We start from the raw sequence: 15,679 nt of genomic DNA, 5'->3' as shown, positions 1-15,679 counted from the left end.
ATACAAATAATCTGTGAGGATTCTTTGATGATGTTGATGAGGATGAGGTCAGGGTTGGAATCTGTACACTTTCTGTTGTGGGCACGTGCACTACCCTCCAAGTTCATTTTGGTTTGAACTGCAAAAATGAAGAGTGCTACACTTATTTTTAAAACATGCATTTAGCAATCTTTTGGGGGAAAAAACTGTAAACCTATCCTAAAAAAATCAAACCTGAAACTCTAGTTGATTTAAACCATAAAAAAGACACAGGTACTGCCACCTGAGAACTGTTTATTGCTGATTGTACCCATGTTTCCCCAAAAATAAGACCCTTTCTTATTTTTTTTGAACCCAGAAATAAATGCTTGGCCTTATTGCCACGTGCTCAAAAACCCAATTGGGCTTATTATCAGGGGATGTCTTATTTGGGGGGGAAACAGGGTATTCCAAATGTATATATTGTAGGTTACTCTTTTTGGCTGCAAAGAATTACAGACAGCTGTACTTTCTACTGGTTTTATTACGGGGAAGTGGGGAGAACAGTGTAAGCCAGTGTTTCTCAACCTTAGCAGCTTGAAGATATGTGGACTTCATTGCTTTGGGGAATTCTGGAAGTTGAAATTCACACATCTTCAAGCTGCTAAGGTTGAAAAACACTGGCCTGCGTTTTGCTTGCACTAATGCTATTATTCATAATAACTACTTGTTATGTTGTAGCCAGCCACATCTATGCTGCCATTCTCATGCAGTTTGAGATATATGAAAGCCAGAATGAAATTGACAGGAGTTCTTTAAAGCCAAGTATCAAGTAACAGTTGTTGCAGGACGTTGCTCCCAGTCAGAACCAATGGTGGGTTGCCCCCGGCTCAGACCAGTTCGCAAGAACCAGTAGTAAAACCGGCAGGAGGCTCCGCCCACCGATCCAGACATCATCAGGAAGCTTCTGCGCAGAAGTGCATGCAAGCAAGCGAGCGAAGTATGCATGCACACGCAGCCCCATTGCAAACCGGTAGTAAAGGTAAATAGAACCCACCCCTGGTCAGAACATCTCAATCCGCCCATTCCCTTGCAGCATTGATGATGACTTCCTTTCATTTCACTTTGTGCCTGATTGACAGGTCGCCCATATCTGGTAGGGGATATTGGCTGAAGGGGCAGGGAGCTCTCTTGAATTCCTCTGCTATGCCTGTAGCGTCCGCCTGCTAGCCAGACTGTTTCTGAACATGTATTTCATCCTTTTTTGGGTCACGTGCAGCAGCAGGACACAGGAGAATCCTTTCGTGTACGGCCTTTAGAGTATTTGAGGGGGGGGCGTGCATAAGTTTGGTTCTTTCAGAAGCATGCTTAGCAGGTTTTAAAAAACAAACTGAAGTGGCCTTCTTTACAAGAACATTAGACAAGCCTCTATCCCCAGTATTCTCCAAAGTCACCCAATGTTAGAGTTAAGGATAGCAACCAGTGATGTTTTTTCTGCTAGCCAGTAACTCTAGGTAAAAGGGGAGATGCAGAAAGGGAAATCTGTCAGTCCCTGTTCTTAAATTGTCTCACATTAAAAATTTAAGAAGAGTACCAGTTGCCCCACCTCCTCCTCTCATTGAAACAGAATAGGCTCCGCTGTGGGGCAGTAAGTTGGTAGGTTTATCTGTTAACTGGAGGACTGTACATTTCCATGGCCATAAGAGGATACCTCTCTCTGTTTTGCCATAGGGAAAGTAAGACTGAGATACAGGTAGTCCTCAACTTACAACCATTTCTTTAGTGACCATTTGAAATTACAACAGCACTGCAGAAAGTTACTTATGACTGTTTTCACAACCATTGCAGCCTTCTCATGGTCACCTGATCAAAATTCGGATGCTTAGCAACTGGCAGGTACTTATGATGATTGCAGTGTGCTAGAGTCATGTGGTCAGCTTTTGCAACCCTTTGACAAACAAAATCAATTGGGAAGCCAGGGTCATTTAACAACCATTGTTACTAACTTAACAATTGCAGTGATTCACTTAATAACTATAACAAGAAAGGTCATAAAAATGGGGCAAAATTCACTTGACAACTGTCTTGTTTAGCAGTGGAAATTTTGGGCTCAATTCTGGTCGAAACCTGAGGACTGCTCGTATATAATCATGCAGATGTATGTCTGCCTTTACTGGAGTCTGCTCTTGATTCCAAAACATGGCTGACAAGGATGGATTTCCCGTGCATTTGTCTCAACAAGAAGTGTTACACATATGCATGCATGGGAGTTAATTAAACACTTGGTGTCTTGCAACTGAATGTATAAACTAGCTTTGCTGTGGCCAGATGACTTTTCAGAAGCCATATTATGACATGGATTGTGACGTTCCACTTATAAAAATTAGGCTTGCGATGGTTCGTTCCCATGTGCAGATGTTATTGTTTAAAGAGATGTGCCAGCTAATGAACATGCAGGTGTTATCAATCCAAGGCTGCTACTCGAATGATTCAGAACAGCATTTTCCAAGCTTGGCAACTTTTTAAGATGTGTGGATTTCAACTCCCAGAATTCCCCAGCCAGCAAGGGAGTTGAAATCCACACATCTCAAAAGTTGCCAAGTTTGAAAAACACTGATTTAGAGTTTAGGGTTCTAAAATGAATTCTTCTTAGCAAGTTAGTTATTTCATCTCAGTTTCCACTGAAGATTAATTCCAAAGTCAGAATTCATTAACATTACAAATGTTTCTCGTTGTAAATGTAAAATGAGGCTCGAGTCACTCTGAAAGTGAAAATAGTTCAAAAAGGGGGAGGGGGAAGCAAACAAAGCAAGTATTTTTCTTTTATACACTTTAAAAGCAATCTTCTTGCCTGGGAATAGTGAGACGTGAAATACAACATACGCAGGGACTGAACTCACCCAACATGATACATGGCATGTTTGCTTTAGAAGATGGGAACAATCCCAAATCTGGTTTGAATTAATAAATGTATGTGTGAGACACGGAGGAAGGGGATAGAGGGAGCCATTGTCTTAGCCAGCATCTAAGAATATCTAAGAATCCTAGAAAACATCTGCCTGCAGCAGCAAGGATGTTAAATGCATTGGATGGGAGTGGGGGAGAGAGGAGCATTCATAGCGCTAGAGACCTGTGAACATTTTATCTTTGAGCCTTTTTTAATTAAAAAAAAATGTCTTGACATCTTCAGGACATATTACGATGAACCAGAATAGCTACTCAACAGTGAAATTATCAGCAGGCACAGGCAGGGGGTTATTAGTCATAGCTTTAGTATCATACTGGAATGAAAGCCAAGGATTCAAGAAGCAGAGCAGTCCACTTTGGAAGCGGACCAAAGTTTTTTAGTGTGTAGCTGAGGGGAGTGCGTGTTCAGTAAGTTCTTTTATTCCTTGTGGAGTCATTCTGCTTTTCTTTTCTTTTTTTTTAACCCTAAAAAGTCCGCTGCGTTAAGTTTATAAAAGGAAATGAAAGCTGAGGGGACATTGCCATTTAATAGCAAAACAACTTGCAGTACCTTTAAAAAGAGGCGATAGCTGTTGAATAACTTCAGCTAAGGAATTATTCTGTTCCCAAGTAGGAAAAGAAGGGGAGAGTCAACCCCACCCTCTGCACCTAACTGGTACCTTGGGGAATGAATCATATTCCTAGGATGCATATATGAAGAAAGGGACAAGACACCAATATCTAGGACCAGGATAGCGAACCTATGGCACGCGTGCCACAGGTGGCACGCAGAGACATATCAGTGGGCATTCGAGCTCAGCTCTGGTGCACATGTGCACGCCGGTCAGCTGATTTTTGGGCCTTCTGGGCCCACTGGAAGTTGGCAAACAGGCCGTTTCCAACCTCCTCAGGCTCCTAAAAAGGCTCTGGAGCCTGGGGAGAGCGAAAAACGGGCCTACCAGGCCCACTGTGCCATCACATGCCAAAAGTGGGGGAAGCATGGGGGGGTCGTGCACATATGCATGGGGGCGGGGCGCATAGAATTATGGGTGTGGGCACGCGCGCGCCCGCTCCCCCCACTTTTGGCACACGATGGCAAAAAGGTTAGCCATCACTGATCTAGGATATCTCACTGGATGTTTAGAATTCATTGTCCTTCTTTTAGGACCACTATAAGTACTAGATTCATATAAAAGTGTACATTAATATTAGCAAATAATTGTTTTACAGGTAGTCCTCTACTTACTGCCACAATTGAACCCAAAATTTCTGTTGCTAAGTGAGGCATTTGTCATGTGATTTTTACCACTTTTTTTGCTACAGGTGTTAAGTGAATCATTGCAGTTGTTAAGTTAGTCACACGGTTGTTAAGTGAATCTGGCTTCCCCATTGACTTTGTTTGTCAAAAGGTCGCAAAAGGTGATCACGTGACCCCAGGAACACTGCAACCGTCATAAATATGAACCAGTTGCCAAGCGGCTGAATTTTGACCATGTGGATTCTGCAATGGTTGTAAGTGTGAAAAATGTTAAATGTCACCTTTTTTTCAGTGCTGTTGTAACTTCGGTTACTCAAAGAACAGTTGTAAGTTGAGGACTACCTGTACATAATAGATAGCATGCAGTATATATATATAAGGCATAAAACTTTCAGAGCCAGCTACAGAGATTTCTTATTCATCGGTCTCTTTTGTCTGTAGATAATGAGTCACTGCATTGTCCATGTATCTTCTGCCATGAGATTAAAATAGCCATGGACACAGTGATGTCTCTTCTCTCAAATAAGTTCAGTTACAGTCACAACAAATCAGTAAAGAGTGTTTATTTGGAAGACAGTTCTGCTTGGCAGCTGTTTGCTTTTTCATTGGGAACTTTTTTCCAATAAGTATTTCATGCTAATAGGGGTAAGTAATATGTCGATCCTTAAAACACTGCTGATGAACCTATGACACGCATGTCAAAGGTGACCTGCCACGACATTTTGGATGACATGCTAAGCACTCGCCAACAACTGACAACTATTCTTGAAAGCATGCCCCATTCTTCTGTGATTTGCAGAGGCTGCAGAGGCCACACAAGACTGCAATGTGCTGTTATGCATCCTATGGAAGGTCTGGAAGTTGCATGCAAAGGCCATGCTGTCACGTGGCCTCTGGAGGCTCCTAAAAACATGCGAGAACAGAGTGTGAATTTGTGTGATTTTGGGAGGCTATGGAGGCTACGCAGGAATGAAGTGTGATCTTGCCAGCCTCAGAACTCTCCAGAAGTCCAATGAGAGGGCCATGCTCTTGTGCAGGCTTCAGAGCCTCTAAAAATCCCACAAGAATAGGGTATGACTTTGCACTGTTTGTGAAAATTGCAGAGGCAGTCAGAATGGCAACCAGAACAGCTTCATTTTGACTATATTTTTAAAAACAAATGAATATGTAAAGGAATTGTTTCTCATTGATTTGGAGCGGAGGTGACAAGCCAGCAGAATCAAGTTAGGCATATTCTGAATTTTTGATATGCCGAGCCCAAAACGTTCGGCATCATTGCCATAAGGAGTTTGAGCTGATGATGCAATTGTCAAACTCCATGAAATTATGAAGAGGATCCCAGCAAATGAACTTAAAAACCAAATACACCCAACAGACTCATGAAAGTTCAGATCATAAAAAAGTGTTAAGATGGATTCTTGTTCCCTAATACAGATAGTCCTCAACTTACAATCACAATTGAGTCCAAATTTCCATTGCTGAGCAAGACATTAAGTGATTTTTGCCCCTTTTATGACCTTTCTTGCGATAGTTGTTAAGTGAATCCAGGGCTGGGCTGTTGGGGGTTCGCAGGGCTGGGCTGTTGGGGGTTCGCAGGGGTTCGGGAGAACCTCTAGCTAAGATTCCGTGCAGTTCCGAGAACCCCAAATCCCACTCCTGGCTGGCCCCGCCCACCCTGCCCCTCCCAGGTGTCCCCACGTAGCCCATTTTGGATGCAGGTAAGTGCAGGGCACATACGGAGGCTCGGGGAGGGCGAAAAACTGGCCTACCAAAACTTCGGGAAGCCTGTTTCCAGCCTCCAGAGGGCCTCCGGAGCCTGGGGAGGCTGTTTTCGCCCTCCCAGAGGCTCGAAGAAAGCCTCCAGAGCACGGGGAGGGCAAAAACGTCCGTCCCCCCCACTATGGTGCAGGAGGCCGACTAGGTCATGCCTACCATGGCCACACCCACCCAGCAACCGGGCAGAGAACCCCTTGCTAAAATTTGAGTGAATCACTGCAGTTGTCAAGTTACAGTAGTAACATAGTTTTTAAGTGAATCAGCTTCCCCACTGACTTTGCTTGTCAGAAGTTCCCAAAAACTGATCACATGACCCCAGGACATTGCAACCATCATAAATACATGCCAGTTGCCACGTGTCCAAATCTTGATCACGTGACCATGGAGATGCTGCGATGGTCTACTCTAAGTGTAAAAAAAGAGTCATAATTCACTTTTTTTCAATGTCGTTGTTACTTTGAACTGTCACTGAACGAAAGTTGTAATGATGGTTGTAAGTCGAGGACTACCTGTCAAACTACCTTTAGTCACTTAAGGATGTTGATCAATACGAAAAGTTATACAACCACTGTGTCCATGGAAAAGACAAATGTGAGAATACCTGTGCATGCAATGTATCCTTATATCACGCAAGTCAGTTTTGTTCTATACGATCTACTGATTGCTAAAAACAGTATAAGAGGCACTTGTTCTTATGTTACTCTCCTTAGCAAACACTTAATTCATCTTTTGTATATAAATGTTTCACTGGAAAGTGTTAAAGAATAATCTCTGGCCTTTCTCCCTTTCTTTCTTTCTTTCCATTAGACTGGGTGTATCTAATAACTGCTCAGCCCAGAAACTATACATCTTGAACAGTGTCTTAGCTTGACAATTCCCATATGTTTGTAGCAATGCTTGATGTATCTACAAGTTTTCACTGCTCGCTATAATTGCTTGAGGACTTTTTGAAACAAGAGATTATTTTTGTACAGTGTTATATTACTGCCAAAGTGAGGACGTGGGAGCGTGGATGTGGGTGTATGTATACACACACACATACCAACACATGTATGAATGTATGTTTGGCAGATGATAGACAAGTGGCCAACATTCCAGAAACCCTTTCTAAAAGCAGACTGAATAATTATGGGTGTATCTTCATCTCCTGGCTCCCAAAGGACCTTTTGGAAAGGTTAGTGATCCCAGTATCAAAATTTGTACTTTGGCTGGAGAGAAGTATATATCTTGAATCCATGCAACTTTATGGCTAGCAACCTATCATTAATTTTCTACACCGTTGCATGTAACTTTTTTTTTTTTTAATTTGATTTATATGCCGCCCTTCTCCGGAGACTCAGGGCGGCTTACAATGCATTAAGCAATAGCCTTCATCCTTTTTGTATATTTATACAAAGTCAGCTTATTGCCCCCACAAACTGGGTCCTTATTTCACCTACCTTAGAAAGGATGGAAGGCTGAGTCAACCTTGAGCCTTGGCGAGATTTGAACCAGCATTAATTGCAGGCAGCTGTGTTAATAACAGGGTGCTTAGACCACTGTACTATCAAGGCTCTTTGAGCTTGTACTATCAACTTTGAGACCTATGTAAGCCAAACCCATTCAATTTTGAACTTACGTAGATGACTATTGTCTTGTTTTCATTGAGATGGGGGAAGTCACATGAACAATATACGAAAGAGCACACAAAGCAAACTCTCTGGTCTGCAGATTTAGGCACTTGGTTTCATATTGGGAACAGTTCTGTATTATTTCACCCAACTTCTTGCTTGTCCACACAACTGCTTTTAGTATGTGTTAATACTGTGATGTTCACAAGGCTCCGATCATTGTCTCTCTCTTTTTTTTTCTTACCCCTTTTCCTAGCCTCAGCCAAATTGCTTTGTCTGTGTTAAAGCTAAAGTCAGGCCATCCAAGCGTGATACATTTTTAATATCCTATACTGCTGTTTATTCTTTCTCCTCCCTTTTTACCCCTTTGTCCTCCTCCAGTGAATTGCACCAAAGAGTAGCTTTGCATTTCCAGTAAGGCATTCTGAAGCAGAACATATGAATTAAGTTTCTCCTCCACCTCACCCTGCCACCATCTCATGTTCTAGTTCAAGACATCTGATCAACATGAATCTTACGGATGTCTGTGACTCAGGCCATTTCTTTTCCAGGAAGCAGGAAAAATATAATGGCCTTATAAGATAACATTTTGCTTTATTCTTCTCCACAATCGTTGATTTACAGTAGTAGGGAAAAATATTTTAGCTTACATAAAAATTATATTTGAGCTGTAAATGACAACTTGGGATAATCACATTTAACTTAGCATATGACTAGTTAAGAAGGGGGTGGAGGATTCATGTTATTAGAACACGTTGTTACTAAAACCTTGTAGAATCATCTCTGCCTCACAGCAAAATTTGATTTGGTAACTAAAAGGAGTTGCAGGAAAGTTCCCCTTTTCAGCAGAAAAGCATTTCAATTTAAAATACTATAAAAGGCCGCTGAGCAGCAAAAATAAAATAATGAATTTTACAATTCTAGTGAATCCAACTGTATAAAACTTGAGGCTCCTTTGGGATGGCTAATGCACCAGCCAAGAATCACTTTCCTCATCATTTGTATGAAAGAGGCAAATTAGTCTGAATTATTTTTATATCTTATTAGTACAGCTTGCTGTTTAACTGAAAGGTTCAGGGCTGTCCAGAGGAGCTGAGATTACACTGGAGTCAGCAATTTTTTCTGCCTGCCTTGCTTTTATTACACTGCTGGCACTGCAGCTAATTTTATAATCAAGTAAATATGTTTGAAAACGTTATTCATTGCAGAATGTAGGGTACAGTGAATCTAAGATACACTACAGAATATCCTATGCATATTTGTTCAAAAGTAAGTCTTACTGACTTCAGTGTTTCCATGTTAAACGGGTATTCAATTGCAAACTATCAGGAATTAATTGAATTTAAAGGATACAGCACCATGTCGCTTTCTGTAGCACTATTGTGTTCTTAAAATATGGTGTTTTCCATTTATTATTATTTTCTAGCAATGTAAGTTCATTCAATGAATCAGTTGAACAGATATAAATTGCATCGTAGTGGCAAACAGTATTAAAGAAAAGAAAATTAAATAGTTCATTTTTCTCCCAAAGGCTCTTTCTTGCGACATATATCTAAGGGTTAGACCTCCTAACCATGGTTAGACCTCCTAACCATGGGGCTTTCAGCCCAGACAATAAGCCTTGCAACTCAAAGCAAATTTACAGTATTGGAAGTTTCTTTGATGTCACAAAGAGCATATTTTCATTCACTTTGAGGGGTATCTTGGATTTTCAGTGCACTGTCCTACCGCTAAGCATCAGTGTTGCTGCAATACTGGATGATGCTATAGCAACGGCAACATCTTTGTCATTGAGTTGTGGCAGGAAGCTGTCATAGGCAGTTTAAAAATAGGGTCATGTGACTTTCTGAGGTCTACCTGAGTTCCAGCAGTTGAAGGAGGGGCTGGTCTCCACTAACTTTCAGAGTTGAAAAATGAAACAGGATGGGCAAGGACTAAGGTGAAATGGCTAATGTATTTGACTGACACCAGAGAGATCCAGTTTCTATTCCATCTGCAGCCACGTCAGCTCACTTGGTTACTTTCGGCCCAACCTACCTCACAGGATTGTTGTGAAGAAATGTAGGAGGTTGAAGAAGCAATATGCACGTGTCTTGAGTTCCTGAACAAAGATGGGTTATCTTTGAACTGCGCACTGGCGCAGTGATTGGAATGAAGTACTACAGGCTGCTTCTGCTGATTGCCAGCAGTTTGGCAATTCGAGTCTCTCCAACTCAAGTTTGACTCAGCCTTCTATCCTTCCGAGGTGGGTAAAATGAGGACCCAGATTGTTGGGAGCCATATGCTGACTCTGTAAACCGCTTAGAGAGGGCTGTAAAGCACTGTGAAGCAGCATATAAGTCTAAGTGCTATTGCTATAGATGAATATGCATTTTGAGTGCCAGAGGAGGAGTAGAGAAAACAAAAAAAATATCCAGGTCTTTCTTCAGGCACCTTAAAGTTGTTGCTTCTTTAAGAGCCACATAATGAGTCCATTCCTTGCTGCTGGGTAGGGGAGCAAGGGATTATGAGCCTGGCTGGGAAACTGTCACGGTACATTGAAAATGAACATTACATGACTGCAGCAGCCGCCAGGTGTCATGGGTCCTGGATTTTGGACACATTCTGTAAGTTAGCTACTTGAAGCACTTTGGTTCAAAAATCGTTGCCCATGATGCACTGCCTAGTTAAAGATCATCACGAGAAGGATTTTAGTAGTATGTAGATACCAAGCAAAGCCATTTATAAATGTTAAAACTCACCAATAAAGCAGCCAAAGCAATTGCAATCTAAGTCAAGTCATAACAATCAGAAGACCCAAAGGTGCTTTTTTCAGGAAGCAACTGGACTTTCTTGTTTTTTCTTTGAAGACGTTTCGCTTCTCATCCAAGAGGATTCTTCAACTCTGACTGGATGGTGGGGAATGGAAGGATTTATATTCCTTGCAGACAGCTGGTCATTTGTCTCCTTTTAGAGAGTCATTGAGGCCACTTGGAGGTTTATCTGTGTCCCCAGGGTCACCTGAGTAGTGCAAATGGGTGTGGAGCCTACTTTGGCTGCAGGATGATTTCTGCCCTGTGTCCCTTCACTGTTGAAGGCAGGCGCAGGCTGTTGGGGATGAGTCTGTGTTGTCTGCGTCTCAAACTGAAGCACAAATGATTCCTGTAGTCTGCAGCTTTTCTGGAAATCCATTCATACTCCCGCACCATTCGAAGGGTGTTCATCCCGAAGTTCATAGCTAAAGGTCTGTGGAGATTCTATGTATTCTGTTTACCAAAGGAAAGTGAAGAAAGAAAATCAAAATAATGTAGGGAAAGGACTACATAACTCTCATTTTCATCCATGATATTTTCACAGGCTGTTCCTATCTTTAAAAAAAATGTATTGCTCATTTTGGTACAATATTTGTACATTTTTGGTATTTTTCTGCTGGTAAAGAAAAGCAATTTGCAAGTTACTTTTGATTACAAAGGGACGAAAATTCTCCGGATTCTGAAACGTATGACTTCCGATTTCAGTTTTGGTCTTAAAGAAAAAGGATCCATACAACTGTGGACAGCTTACTGTCTGGTCTTCAGTATAATTTATTTTGCATATGGCATATCATGCATCGACTAGCGTATATATGCTACAGGTATGGAATCTTCATCTTCATATATCTTCAGTATATGTTGAACTAAGGGACAATTTGCAGAATATTTTGTGTGTAATAGTAATAAGCAGCAGTATTTTAACATCAACAAGCAGTCACTTCACAGCAGAGATTTGAACAGAAACTATCCTTTTAAATTAGCTGTGAGGCTGTGAAAGTAAAATTCCAAGATTTCAGAGGTTCAAGCTCCCTCCCCCCCCCCCCCCCAAAGCCACTGAAGTTCATTAGGTGACTTTGGTTCAGTCATTGTCTCTCAGTCTGATCAATCTCACAGTTATTGTTGCAGGGGAAAACGAGATAAGTGAATGTTATATACTCTATCCCGGGCATCTGAAGGAAAGTTGGTGCATAAATCTAATGAATAAAATGAAATAAGAGCTCTGATACCTTGCTTATCCCATTCTATGCTTTCCAAAAAGTATTCCATTGTCTAATCTGGGCTGCAAAAGTACGTGTGATTATTGAGAGGTAACTAATAGCTCTTTGCTGTTCTCTAGTGGTTATCTGGATTTTTGTAGCCTAGATTTGATTTCTCCAGTTTCATAAACAATTGCAGTAATTTTTTTTTTTTGTTTTTTAAAAAGTATCTACTATGCCCTGTCTTGGATTTCTCTTCCAATGCTTTTCCCACCAAGCAAATAAATTCACATTTATAGTATAAGATAATGTCTGTGTGACAAATAGCCAACACAATCTCTCACAGATATTTTGGTTGCAATCCTCTCACCACTTATTTTGGAATTAAGTGGCTTGAGGATTGCAGTCTTTGTTTTGCATTGTGAGGGAGAAAAACCCAGCTGCAATGTATCCTCCAACACCTTGTATTTTTGTGGTTTCTGTATCTGCTTCCCTGCAAATGTCCAAATTATTTGACAAAAACAGTATTCTCTTTTGGTTGAAAAACATTTGAACTGCACTTGAAATTCTCCAGGTTTGTTGACATTTTGCTCAGACTTATTATCTTTTACTGTCCAGAATGATGCTTGGACGATAACCAGACATAGAGAGATTTATTTCTGTGAAACTGGTTTACCGCTGGCTTCAGCACCTCTCCGGGGTCAGGGGTCAGCAGGGAGAAGAGGGCTGGAGTACTCATTCCTAGAGTAAGGCCTATAATCTGGATTTGTGATCAGCTACTAATTTTTTTTAGTGGAGAGAACCATATTTAAACCCAATCATTGATTGAAAGGTCAAGAACATTATCTTTACCTCATTCATTCTGGCAGGTCACAAAGAGTTGGGTTTTTTTAACCACTTGTTTCTCTGTTTTATGCACCTCATTTTGGGGCTGGGGAAAAGTTTGCATGTGGGCATATTTGGCTACATTTTGACTCGTTTACATGGGAGAAAACATCACAAGGTGATTTCACGCCATTGGGGTTATGTTGAAAATCAGATGGAGTTTTTTCCCCCTGATTCCCCTATACCTCATCTGTTTAATTATTTCTGACATTTGTTTTTAGTTTGTCAAATTGGTGTCATTTTTAGCCTCTCAGTGTGCTGTCTCCTTTTCATTTTAGGTTCCTATTATCCCTAGAATTAAGTAGAAGCTAAATCCGAGCATGAGAACATTAGATTCCCTTATTCTATATTGCCCACCATAGCCATTTTGAGACAAAAGGCATCCTTTCCATTGTAAGTGGGAAAAGAATTAGCAAGGCTTTTTATTCTGCCCTCCTCTAACTACAGTGCCAGCTAGCACAGTTAAGTGAAATGTAGGGGTAGACTGTCTCATGCCAAGTAAGCCTTGGTGCTGCTTATTCTCCCATGCTCTCTTATCCTAGAAGAACAAAGCAGGGCACCAGGGGCTAAAGATATTACCCATACTGCTATTGAGTGGCTCAAGTTCCACAAATCTCTTATTGCTGGGATCCCAAAAACATCAGCCTTCCCAGCAGTCTCTCTCTCTCTCTCTTTCATTTCCCAATTACCATCATTTGTTTTGATATTGTATGTAGATAGTTAGAGGTCAGCTTTCCCCCTCATGCCAGCTTTTGTTCTGGTATTTCAGCTATGTGCTCCAGGCATGGAGCTCCTCATTTTAAAATGGGCACACACTCAAGGGCAACAAAGCATCAAGTCTAAGAAGTCTTCTAGATGACAGTGTGGCTTTTTGGGTTCTTTTGCTTTTGTTTATTTTTTTTTTAATAGCTTGAGATCCCCTTGTTCTCATGACATCATTTACAAAAGAGAGAGATTTTTAACCAAAGGTATCCCAATCCAGGTTTAACAGTGATTGTCAAAATTCTGGGATTCATCCCGCCTCTCACTATGAAAATAGTATTTCTGCTTTTACTTTCTGCTGTTGTGGGCACTAATGTCACGTAAGGAGGGGGATTCTATTGTGAAATATTATGGGGTACTTCCTGTTTTCCTATCACTTTCCAGGGATACTTACTGTCTTCATTTTATACAGGCTTCCTCAGTCGCTTCTCCTTTTCTCTTTCCTGCTACCCTCAACATGTTCAGTATTTGAGAACAATTCAGGATTAACCACAGAGCTAGTCTTGTTCCTCTTGTTCTCTTGGACAGGTCAGCTTCACATATGCTCAGGGGCAATTCAGCAATTGTTTTTCCTCATTATTCCAAAATTATAAATTCCTCATTATTCCACTGAGCTGTGCTTATTGGAGTCATGTTGATCTGCCAAGAAAGCATCTCATGGGGAATTCCTACTGGTAGCCCTCGTTATATTACTAATTTGTATTTCTATCTTTGTCTAGGTTTAGATCATACCTGTATGATGAGCAAGTATTTATTCATCCAGGGATTTGGGTTTGGCTAGCCTAGAGAAAAGAAGGACTATGGGTGACACGATAGCAGTATTCCACTAGTTGAGAGGCTGCTACAAAGAAAAGGGGGTCAACTTATTTTCCAAAGCACCAAAAGGCAGGACAAGAAACAATGGATGGAAACTAATCAGGGAGAGAAGCAGCCTGGAATTAAGGAGAAACTTACTAACAGTGAGGACAATCAATCAGTGGAACAGCTTGCTTTCAGAAGTTGTGGATGCTTCATCATGGAGGTTTTTAAGAAAGGACTGGACAGCCATGTCTGAAATGTTATAGGGTCTCCTGCTTGAGCACGGGGGTTGAACTAGAAGGCCTCCAAGATCCCTCAGCTCTGTTCTTATTAATTAATTAATTAATGATTAATTCTGCAACCACTCAGTCTAATAGTTTTACAAGCTTCTCTTTCAGGGTGGTATAGAGCTGCTCATTCTGCTGGGTGGGATCTTGGACTTAGCCTGACTGGGTGGCTCAGTGGCTAAGACCATGAGCTTGTCGATCAGAAAGGTTGGCGGTTCAGCAGTTCGAATCCCTAGTACAGGTCATCTGCGTGAGCAGGGGGTTGGACTAGATGACCTCCAAGGTCCCTTCCACCTCTGTTACTATTTCAACTGTTACAACGTCTGCCTCAAAATCCTACCAGACGGAAGTATTGGTGCTAAATCTGGCTTTCAAACACTGCCTAGAACAGGGGCATAGTTGGCTGGAGAATTCTGGGAGTTGAAGTCCACAAGTCTTAAAGCTGTCAAGTTTGAAGACCTCTGGCCTAGAAGTTCACCTAAATGCTGAATGTTGTTTTGTTGGTCTTCACAGGTAGTCCAAATAGACCAGAAGCTGAATCACATCACAGATTTGCTGCACCGCCTGCTTTCCAGCCAGCAAGGAAACCAAGGCAGTACCAAAGCATCTCCCAAGAATGATGTCAGCTCTAGCCTACTTTCCAGCAGCGCTCTCCCAACCTATGAACAACTAACAGTTCCAAAGCAAGACGATGGTTCCTGATGCCTCAGAGATTTGTTTCCTTTCATGAAACTGACACTCAATATTATGAATCTTGATGGGGGTTGGGGATAAATTTAAGCTCAGAATCAGCCATACAAGCCTGACACATTACTTTTAAGATAATTTTACTATCTTCTTATCTGTTGTTCCAAAGAGAATAATTCAGACAACTACCAAACCTTAAAACCCACACTGTGTTGTTATTCTTTATTCATGTGATGCATTCAGGAGCTCTAATTTCTTTTTGTGTGTGGGTGTGGGTGTAAATAATTCTGCTACAATTGATCGCAATATTAAAAGAGTACAGGTAGTCCTTGGCTTATGACCACAATTGGGACCAGAATTTCTGTTACTTAGGAAGATAGTGAATCATGCCTGATTTTACAACATGTTGCCATAGTTGTTAAGTGAATAGTCATTGCAGTTCTTAAGGGAATCCTACAATCATTAAGCACATCCAGTTCAGTGGTGGGTTGCCTCCGGTTCGGACCAGTTCGCAAGAACCGGTAGTAAAACTGGCAGGAGGCTCCGCTCACTGACCCGGACGTCATCATAGGTGATCTGCACATGCACAGAAGCTTTTTATACGGACCGGTAGTAAAGGTAAGTAGAACCCACCCCTGATCCAGTTCCCCCATTGAATTTGCTTGTCAGAAGCCGGCTGGAAAAGTCACAAATGTGATCCCATGATCCTAGGAAATACATGCTG

General features: G+C 41.4%; 1 protein-coding gene across 2 annotated transcripts in view; it reads left to right on the top strand.

Moving 5' to 3' along the window:
* KCNQ1 (potassium voltage-gated channel subfamily Q member 1) overlaps positions 1-15,159 on the top strand; it is a 364,521-nt gene extending 349,362 nt beyond the window's left edge. For both annotated transcript variants that reach the window (XM_034416897.3, XM_034416896.3), the window contains one exon: positions 14,782-15,159. In XM_034416897.3, coding sequence (XP_034272788.1) covers positions 14,782-14,970 — 189 coding nt within the window. In that variant the 3' untranslated portion in view covers positions 14,971-15,159. The remainder of the gene's footprint in view (positions 1-14,781) is intronic.
* The last annotated feature ends 520 nt before the right edge of the window (positions 15,160-15,679 follow it).

Source organism: Pantherophis guttatus, chromosome 1 (genome assembly GCF_059756535.1).
Source record: "Pantherophis guttatus breed Tessera chromosome 1, ASM5975653v1, whole genome shotgun sequence".
Lineage (NCBI taxonomy): Eukaryota > Metazoa > Chordata > Lepidosauria > Squamata > Colubridae > Pantherophis > Pantherophis guttatus.
The sequence above is the reverse complement of the archived record's forward strand: the minus strand, read 5'-3'. Positions and strand labels throughout refer to the sequence as shown.